Source organism: Micromesistius poutassou (assembly GCF_964030765.1).
Source record: "Micromesistius poutassou genome assembly, chromosome: 3".
Taxonomy (NCBI): domain Eukaryota; kingdom Metazoa; phylum Chordata; class Actinopteri; order Gadiformes; family Gadidae; genus Micromesistius; species Micromesistius poutassou.
In genome coordinates, this window is record NC_140273.1 from 98,996 (window position 1) to 108,995 (window position 10,000).

Consider the following 10,000-nt stretch of genomic DNA (forward strand, 5'->3'; position numbering starts at 1 on the left):
GCTGTTGGTGAACAGTTATCTTCAAGTACTTTGCGTTCAAAATCACTCCTTGTCATTTTAATCCACAGGGGACACTTTCCTTTTCTAAATATGGTTTTGTCCTCTTACATGCTTTTCTAATCCTCTTTTTTTTTCTTTTACTGACTTTATATTTGCAGTCTGCTGTGATACATCCAGTGTAAGGGGAAGCATTGGGTTACAATTGAGCAGTTTTATGTCAACCCACTGATTTATGACATCCATTCACAACCTGCTTTATTAGTTACCTCCGATTTAATCACAGCATCACATTCATTTAGTAATTACATTCCATTTATGTTTTGTGCAATCAAAAATGAATTTGTTCATTGCAAGTCGTCAAATAATTCATTGCATGATATGTTGAGTCCCAGTAAAAAAAATAACAAGCCATTTGGTTGTTGGGTGCACTCAATTAAGCCGTCCCGTTGAAATGAGCCGCAGCAGTGTTCCCTTGCTTCAAAAGCGCCGCTTGCTTCTCAAAGTGTTTGCACGGGAGCCAAAATGGCCGCCGTGGTTGCGGCGGAACTCTGGCTGAATCCAGATGGCGGGTGTCTTTAGCGCAGCCCCCCTGTCACCGTGGAAGCTGAGCTGCAAGCGGTGCAGTTCATCAGGCAACTGATTGACTCCTCCCGGGTCACGTTACTAAATTAACTCGTATGAAACACTTGGACCTGGACCGCTGGTGCCTCGAACACGTGTGTGTCGCTCACAGTTAGCTCCGGTTAGCACCCGTGTTGTTAAAAGTTTTGGTTTGACATGTTTAGGTTCCATGTAAGCCCGACGGATTGTTGAATACATCCTTACAGAAAAATGCAAAAAATAACAACAACAATTCTGGCAAGGTTCAAGAAGCCATAATTAAACAGGTACTGAATGTGCACGGTGCGTGGCCACAGCGCTAACGTCCTTTGTGCCACGTCTTGAAGAGAAACGTGTTTGTCATTGTTTGAAGTACAATATGCTCTCTCTGTTGAACCCACCGCGTTCCCACTGAAAATGTTGGCTGAAATGTTAACTTAATGAGACATAATTAGACTCATTAGTGTCTTTTGTATAGCTCCTGTGTCCCTTTTCTAACTTATCTAAAGCGTATAGAAAATATATACGATGTATACAATTAATTGGGGTACAATGTTGGAACGGATTGTGGAAATATGCCGCACACAATTAATCCTAAAAGTTTTGTGTGGCTTTTCATCCACTCTGCGGGTGGATGCGGGGAGCAGGGCCACAGGAGGGTTGTGTTGTGGTCCACTAGTATTTGCTGATAGTGCCTTGTTCCAAACAAGTCCAGGTGGTTGATTAGCATAGCCCATTCACACCCCCCTCTCCATAGGGTCATCCCAGCTAGTTCCCAGGCTCTATAAATTCTGGAAAGGGGCGGTGGTGGGAGATGGTAAAAAATCGACCATCAACTCACCCTCTTATTGGGTGGGCAAGGGGTTCCAGGAGTGTGTGTGTGTGCGTGTGCGTGTGTGTGTGTGTGTGTGTGTGTGTGTGTGTGTGTGTGCGCGAGTGTGTGTGCGTGTGTGTGTGTGGTGTGTGTGTGTGTGTGTGTGTGTGTGTGTGTGATTTAGAGAACTATAAATAGATGCGTCAGGGATTTATAGGTCACTTAATGAGGTGTTATAAAAGTGACTTATAGGAACGGCCGAGCGATGCAGAGTCCTATAATGCCGCAGTTATCTTTTCCATTACTGTGGATTCGAGTTCAGGAAGTTTGTCTAAGAGAGAGAGAGAGAGAGAGAGAGAGAGAGAGAGAGAGAGAGAGAGAGAGAGAGAGCAGAAACATTATCTCCAAAGAAAACGAAAACCAAGCCATGCCATTGTCCAGGTTTGTGTTGCCAGCGGCCTGGCCATCGCTATTAATTAATCAGAAGAACACCAACATTAGCGCTCCATTATCAAACACATGTCTGCGATTGGGCATTTGTCTGACAATCCAGGAAAAAACATGAAAAATCACACTGATATTTAACGACTCAGAAGTCTTTGAGGAAGCGGTGCAAACGCCAAGCTTTTAAATGGATGGGCCGATCCAGCGGATAACTCCCATAGGGAAGGCTGCCAGCTCCGACAGAAGGCAGCATTCAGATTTAACGCCGAGTCACGGACACGTAGGTTACAACCCGACTGTTAAAATGGAGACGTATTTATCAAAACGGTGGTCCGGCCAGTGCCCTGACATGACAACCGGCTGCGACGAGCCCGCTTTGCCAACAAACAGACGCTTTGATTGACTCCCCAGACCAGCGTTCCCGCGTTTATAGAGCGGGAAACGGCGGCGACTCAATGCAGCGGACAGCGAACGGGGCCTTAAGGGTCCTCCCCGTGAGTACGACAAAAAAACGCTTGTTTGGGTTATCCCCGCTGCCTTCAGGGCCGGGTGGCGTACCATACCGTACCGGGTTTCACGGCCGACTGCGTGGAAGCCGCCGCCACCGCTGAACTTACGGTATTAAGGGAAGCTTGCGGGAGACAAAGCCTTGTGAGACCCCCCCCCCCCCCCCCCAACGTCTCGCTCGTTGATTCGCGGCCCTGCAGGGCGCGTCGGCTTTGATGGGCCATTTGTAATCGCACCAGACCGACGCGCCGCATCTCACGGTTCCTTCTTAGGATCAATTACTTCTCCGGTGAGGGGGGGGGCGAGGTGCAGGGGGGGGGGGTGGCGGGGGCATGCAGACGGCCGGCATTGTTGCTCCCCTTGCAAGTGTTTGTGTACAAAGCCTTCTGCCGGCCCCGCGCCCCAGTGGGCCCTCGGGGTGGGGGGGGGGGGGGGGGGGGGGGGGCTAGTTTATCCTGTCAAAACAAACATGGCTCCCGGGCCCCCGGGGCCCCTGGAACACCTCGGGGTCACGCTGTGAGCGGAGGCTGAGAGTTTATCCATGCGTGTAACGGCCGCGCAGCACAATCACACGTTAATTAAAACTGTATGTGAATGTACAATTGTGAAAATGTACATTGGGAAACACTCTTATTCCAGGGAGGTATTCCGGTATTTAACACGTGAAAGCACCGATCTGTTTTTTTTTTTTTTTAAATCGTTGTTGAATTTGGACCGTTAAAAGAGCATTCCGGTGGCTACCTGCCCAATGCGCCCCCTGCACAATCAGCAGCCTCAGCAGCACTGTAAGCAAACTACAATCGTTTTAAAACCCACCGTGGACATATGGCTTTGTGAAACTGCGAGCTAAAAAAATCCATCCCAAAAAGCGCCTTCAATTCCGTCTTTTTGCCTCCACTAAAACGTCCCCACGCGGCCATCGCGACGAATGGAGTGCCGTGTGACTGGATGGCTGTTTAAGTGGATGGCTGTTTAACCGGATGGTTGTTTAAGCGGATGGCTGTGTGAGCGGACCCCGGCCGGACCGACCGGCAGCCTGCACACCCTGGCTTCACTTGATGATGAATGGAGGGAGGGTGAGAGCATGAAGCGTCCCGGGCCTCAGGATTCACCACTTGATTAATGGGCAGAGGGCGGGGGGGGGGGGGGGCTGGAGAGGGAGGCTGAGCGCGCCTTATGGCCCCCCCCCCCCCCCCCCCCCTCCCCGTGTTCAAAAAAGGCCGAAGAAGGCTGGAGAAGTCAGCCCCCCCCCCCCCCCTTCTCTTCTCCACACCCTCCCACAACAACCACCGTGGGCGTGGTCCTCTTAAAGTGAGTGGCAAAGAAGCCAAAGATCAGTGGAAGCAAATCACTCTCCTATTGGCTAAAGATTTTCTTACGGCTTTTTATCACTGCTGAGGCCACTTTGGATATTGCACGTGTGCTGTGAGTTGTGAACGGTGTTACGGAAGTGGAGTCGCGTTGTTGGGGAATAACGGGGCGTACGTTGACGGGTGCATTTCGTTCCAAGTGCGCCGTATAATATAATTTGGATGGTTGACACGTTTTTGGGGTATTTCTGTACCTGAGTACTCGTCATCATTAGCAGAGGGATCAACCCAGGCCAATGGCTATGTGGGTTGGAAGCAATTAACAACAGGTGGGAACAATATGAGATAGGGAACTGCAAGGTCTCCGCAACATCAATCACTGTAATGGAAGGAAGCAGTGATCAATTTTTCGCTGGAGCATAAGGCAATGTTATTAAGCCAGCACATTTAGGTCACCAGCACTATGGCAATTGTACATGTAAAAGGAGGTAATATATTGCTCTGTTTTTGTAGAAAGAACAAAGACGCCGTTGCGTCGGCTATTAAATATGCAGCTTTGTTTTTCATCAATTTAGAGCACTTTTCGTTTGTGTTAATGCCAGAAATAATAAACCATGCCGTTTTAGTTTTTCGGTTGGTCAAGAAGGAAAAAAAACTATCCACTTCAGTGCCTATTAACTATAAAATGTTAACACTGTTCCCACATTAACTATGAGACATGCTATTATTGTCCACACATTAACTATAGAACATGTTAATGTTGTTCACACATTACCTATAAAACATGTTAATGTTGTTCACACATTAACTATAAAACATGCTATCGTTGTGCACACATTAACTATAGAAAATGTTAATGTTGTTCACACAGAATCTGACCATGGACAATAACCACATAACTCGTAACCATCCCTTTTTTTTTTCCAAAGACCATGACGCCATATTTGGCCTCATCCTCTATGCCATTTTGGGAGCTATAAATCAAACAAACCAAGAATAGAGAGGGCATTGACATCACTGACTGGTGATATGGGGAGATAAAGTTGTCTGGGAAATGTCTGGGAAGTGTCCCATACTAGTTAGTATTATGTGGAGGGGAACCTTGCTATTGAGCATTGCTTTAACATTGCTTTCTCTGTCTCTGTCTCTGTCTCGCTGTCGCTCTCATTATCTCTCTCTCTCTCTCTCTCTCTCTCTCTCTCTATCTCTATCTCTCTCTCTCTCTCTCTCTCTCCATGTCCGTGTTTCTCGCTATGTCTATGCCTCGCGCTCTCTCTCCCTCTCGTTCACTCTCTCTCTCCCTCTCTCCCTCTCTCCCTCTCTCTTTTTCTTTGTCTCTGTCTCACTCTCATTATCACTCTCTCTCGCTCTCTCTCCATGTCCATGCTTCTCACTATGTCTAAACCTCTCTCACTCGCTCTCTCTCTGTATCTTTCTCTCTCTCTCTCTCTCTCCCTCAGTGTCTGTCTTCTCGCTATGTCAATGCCTTGCACTCTCTCTCTCTCTCTCTCTCTCTCTCTCTCTCTTGCTCTCTCGCTCTCTCTTTCTCTCTCTCTCTCTCTGTCTTTGTCCATGTCTCTCTCGCTATGTCTGGGAAGTGTCCCATACTAGTTAGTATTATGTGGAGCTGGACCTTGCTATTGAGACCCTGATGTGATATATGAAATATACCCCAGATTATGAACTTGGTATTTCTACATAGCAGTTCCCTGTTGACTTCGCAACTGGACTCTTTATAGAAATACATCTAGAAGGCATTAGAAGAACTCCATCTTCAGGTAGTTTAGCATTGCCTTAACAGTAAGCTGTTGGTACTGGATGGCTTCCACCTGATCTACCTTCCCCCCTGCAAGAATCCATCCTCATGCCTCTCATTTGCTGGGGTAGAATATCGTTCTGACGTCTTTTGTGGAAGCAGCTTGATTCCTGGGCCCTGACTACTGCTATTGTCAAGCTTTCCGTCCTTTTTTTTTTTTTTTCTCCATTCCTTGTAAACAAGACAAGAAGAAATCGACCCGATTGAATGACACTTGAAAAGCTTTTTCTCCTGTTCCTCTTGTTGTCTTTCAGCTGTACAGCTCCGTGGACTTTGGGAGGAAATGGCAGCTTGTTCACGAACACGTAACACCTAGCAGGTTCTACTGGTGAGTCATCTCTGTGTTCCTGCTCTGCTTCAACGTATACCCCGTGCCTTCCACATCTCTCCGCCTCGGTGCTGCCCATCGATGCGAACCTGATGCCTATGCCTAACCTAACCTATGCCTAAACTGAATTTTGAATTGTTGCTTTATACATTTCACTGCATTTCATTGGCTTTGTACCTTAACTCTGCATAACGACAATTCGATTTAATCGAATCTAATCCAGTCAAATACAGTGCGCCACCGATTCTCCGGGAACCGCTGCATGTATTGTAGTCCCGCGCCACTCATAGAATGCATCATGTGGAACGACTCATGCATGGTTCCCAACCCTCATCCCCGATCTCCGTCAGGACATGTAAAATAATCACGGCGTGAGCTGCACATCTCCCGGTTTTACTGCAGTCAAACATCTGCTTCATTGGCCAACCAGGAATGGTAAAATGGCTGCTGCGGTACGAGCAGGGGGAACGCAGGGGGCTTTCTGATGTAATGACCATGTAATGGTCATTACATAATGACCAGTGGAACTGCAACAACGTAGGCGTCCGTTTCATTTGGCGTCCCGATGGCAACCCACAGTTTGACCCCCGTGCTGACCCTGCACCTGCCACAGCACGTAACATTTGTATTGATACAAATGCATTTATTAAATTTAATAACAAAAGAAAAAAATGGATATAATTTTATAATAATAAAAAAAACAATATATAATAATATAAAATTGCAAATTACAAATGTATAAATACAAAATACATTTGTATAGATACTTTTGTACAGTTACCTCCAATTGACTGTACTGTGCCTCCGCTTTTGTACTGCTACCTCCAGAACTGCGCTTTTTTTTTTTTTTTCTTCTGCGTGTCTGATGTGTCAGAGACATTATTTTGATGAAGACAAACCGTGTCTTCGTTCCTGTGCTTTTTTAGCTCCGCTCAGCTTACCCTTAAGTCCTCGGAAGAGCTCGGGACGAAACACCTCGACGGAGGATCTCAAGGCCTTCATCTTCTCCCACGTCCCTCTCCTCCTCTGAGCTCCTTGCACCCTCCACCTCTCCTCACACTTTGTTTCCTGCCTTTTAACGTATTTTCTCTCCCCTCCGTCGCAGCAAAAAAAGAAAAAGTCTGGATTTTTTTTTCTCATTTCAGAGTTCCCGCCTCTGATCTATTGCTTTTCCTTGAATTCATAATGCAGGTCTGTGTCAGGTCTCGATAAGGAGCTGGATCTCGTCCACATGGAGGCTCACACGGCTGATGGAAGTAAGCCCTTATGACACACGCACGCACACGCACACGCACGCACGCACACGCACATACTCACACACATATGAACAAACACGCACACATCCACGTGCACACACACACACACACGCACACACGCCCACAAAAACACATATGATCCCACACTGACTCAATCACACACACACACACGAACATGTATGATGATCTCACAGGCACATGCACAGTACACATGCATAGATAGACAATCTCCCTGCATGTCATTTCCCCCCTCCCTCCCTCCCTCCCTCCCTCACCCTCACATGTACCACGGTGAGGGAGAGTGTGAAAAGTGTGAAGAGAGAGAGAGAAAGAGGAAAAAAAAAAAACGAAAAAAGAAAAAAGGGCATAGGAAATGAAATCAAGATAAAAGCGGGAAGTCCACGAGACACGGCAGAGATTCCAATTCCGATGGGCTCGCACCGCGTCCCCGTGGAGATGGAGCGGGATTATCCCCGCGATAAGTGCGGTGCATACTTGATTAATAAGGTCTTTCTGTTCATCCCCTCACGCACACGCCCGGATATGTCGGCCCCCGTAACTCCGGAGCACATTAACAGCGTGGCTTACATCTAGTCCACACCTCGGGGCTGGGGCTGGGGCTGGGGCTGGGGGTGCGGGGGGGGGGGGGGGGGGGGGCGGTCACACCAGCCTGGACTCTGGTCCCTGGTCCCGGTCGCCTGCACACACTCAATGTATTGACGCTGTACGCAAACAGAGCAGGCAGCAGCAGTAATTGTGATGGTTGATTACCATTATCTCAGAATTATGTCCGGGCACCTTCTTGGTTTTATAGAATGAGTTAATTGCTTAACTCGCAATCTCTCTCTCCCTCTCGTTCACTCTCCCTCTCTCTTTCTCTGTCTCTGTCTCGCTGTCGCTCTCATTATCTCTCTCTCTCTCTCTCTCTCTTTCTCTGTCTCTGTCTCGCTGTCGCTCTCATTATCTCTCTCTCTCTCTCTCTCTCTCCATGTCCATGTTTCTCGCTATGCCTCGCGCTCTCTCTCCCTCTCGTTCGCTCTCTCTCTCCCTCTCTCTCTCACTCTCTTTTTCTTTGTCTCTGTCTCGCTCTCATTGTCACTCTCTCGCTCTCTCTCCATGTCCATGTTTCTCACTATGTCTAAACCTCTCTTGCTCGCTCTCTCTCTTTATGTCTCTCTCTCACTCTCTCTCTCTCTGTCTCTCTCTGTCTCTCTCCCTCAGTGTCTGTCTCTCCCTATGTCAATGCCTTGCGCTCTCTCTCTCTCTCTCTCTCACTCTCTCTTTCTCTCTCTTTGTCTCTCTCTCTGTCTTTGTCCATGTCTCTCTCGCTATGTCTCTCTCTCTCTCTCTCTCTCTCTCTCTCTCTCTCTCTCTCCATGTCTCTCTCTCTCTATGCCTCTCTGTCTCTCTCTCTCTCTCTCTCTCTTGCCTCACAGAAGGGGAAAGACACCCCCACAGTGTATAAATATTCATTCATTCGTGTTTGAAGCATCCTGCTGCTTCAGTGCTATACAATTAAACAGCCGGGCTTGTCTCCTCACTGTCTGGCAGATGTTCAGTATGTCACATGCAGGGCTCAGATGTGCACGGAGAGCAACAGGAACTACCCCTTCCCGGGGTACGTTGACATCAGCTCCCTGGTGGTCCAGGACGACTACATGTTCATCCAGGTAAAGGACCCGCCGTGACACGTCCCCACAACGACACCAACAGCAACTGTGTGTAGCCAAGTGTGTAACCTACAGCCGGATACTACAGTGGAAAGTGAACTCTGTGCTGTTCATTTCTTTGTTATCTACTGAACGCCATGAACGACTGGATAATAATTATCACTGGATGCTTTTGTCCAAGGCGTCTTACAATACCCTGAGCGCGTATAACATGGACACGCCTAGCGTTAGCATACATGCTAAGATTTAGCATGCATGGTAACTCAAGGCGTGTTAATGCCGTAATGCTAGATTCTTTATGGATTAATTTCGTTTGCATATAAAACAGTATTCATAAAAAATACAGAGTCAGTTAGACTTAGATATAAAGTGATGCAAGTGAAAGTAATACTATTCAATATTCAACCAAACAATGTAAAATTGTCATGTTCTGAAACTCCAAGGATTGTCAAAGTAATGTTGTGTTTTTATTTTATATTATAGTAGGAATAAAAAAAAGGCAGATTGAAAAAAAAATTAAAAAAATTAAATTAAATAGATTGCCTGACAGTGCCAGATGTTGTTTCCTAGCTAACAAACGTTCTGTCCAAATCAACAGACTTTCAACACAACTTAGAAACAGGAGGCTCGCTGTCATCTAAAAATAGAAAGCCGGTTTATTTTATGCTCTTCCTTCCCTCTTCATAAACAAACCACACTGTATTATGAAGTGTATAAAACTCAGAGCTACATGACACGAGCAAGTCCTAAATAAACCATGTGTTTAGTCTTCCCTGCTCCCTCCACTTCCCCTGCCTCCCTCAACTGTCATTTATCAGGACTCAGGGGGGAAAGTGTTCACAAAGGTACACCCAAAGTAGTATTTAGGGAGGCCTCGGAGAGAGCCAAGATACCAGCTTTAAGAGACGGAGGAACTTACAGAGCCTGTGGAGCTCACAAACACTATGGCTAATATATAATAATAAGAAAAGTATATCTTCGTATGAACTATGTGTAGTTCCATCTGCGTTCATTTCTGTGAATATCACGAGTGGTAATTCAGATGATGCTTATTTTGTATTATTCTTGACGTTCGTAGTAACAGCACTAGCCCTAAAAACCGCCATGGGAGCAGTAGCGGTAGAATAATTGCCCTTGCCTTTTTATTCTCGTTGTTGTTGGGAACCAAACACGGACGGTTGCAATGTGAGTTCAGCCATCGCTCACTCAGTGGACCACAGCGGGGGCTATTAGAAAGCTACTTACCTGGACTACC

General features: G+C 46.8%; 1 protein-coding gene across 1 annotated transcript in view; it reads left to right on the forward strand.

Annotated features, from left to right (window-relative positions):
- LOC311340437 (VPS10 domain-containing receptor SorCS3-like) overlaps positions 1–10,000 on the forward strand; it is a gene marked incomplete at both ends in the record, with an annotated part of 88,742 nt that overhangs the window by 42,458 nt on the left and 36,284 nt on the right. Inside the window, 3 exon segments of the mRNA XM_084465332.1 lie at positions 5,746–5,819; positions 7,011–7,075; positions 8,627–8,745. Of these exon segments, the coding sequence (XP_084321458.1) occupies positions 5,746–5,819; positions 7,011–7,075; positions 8,627–8,745 (258 nt within the window).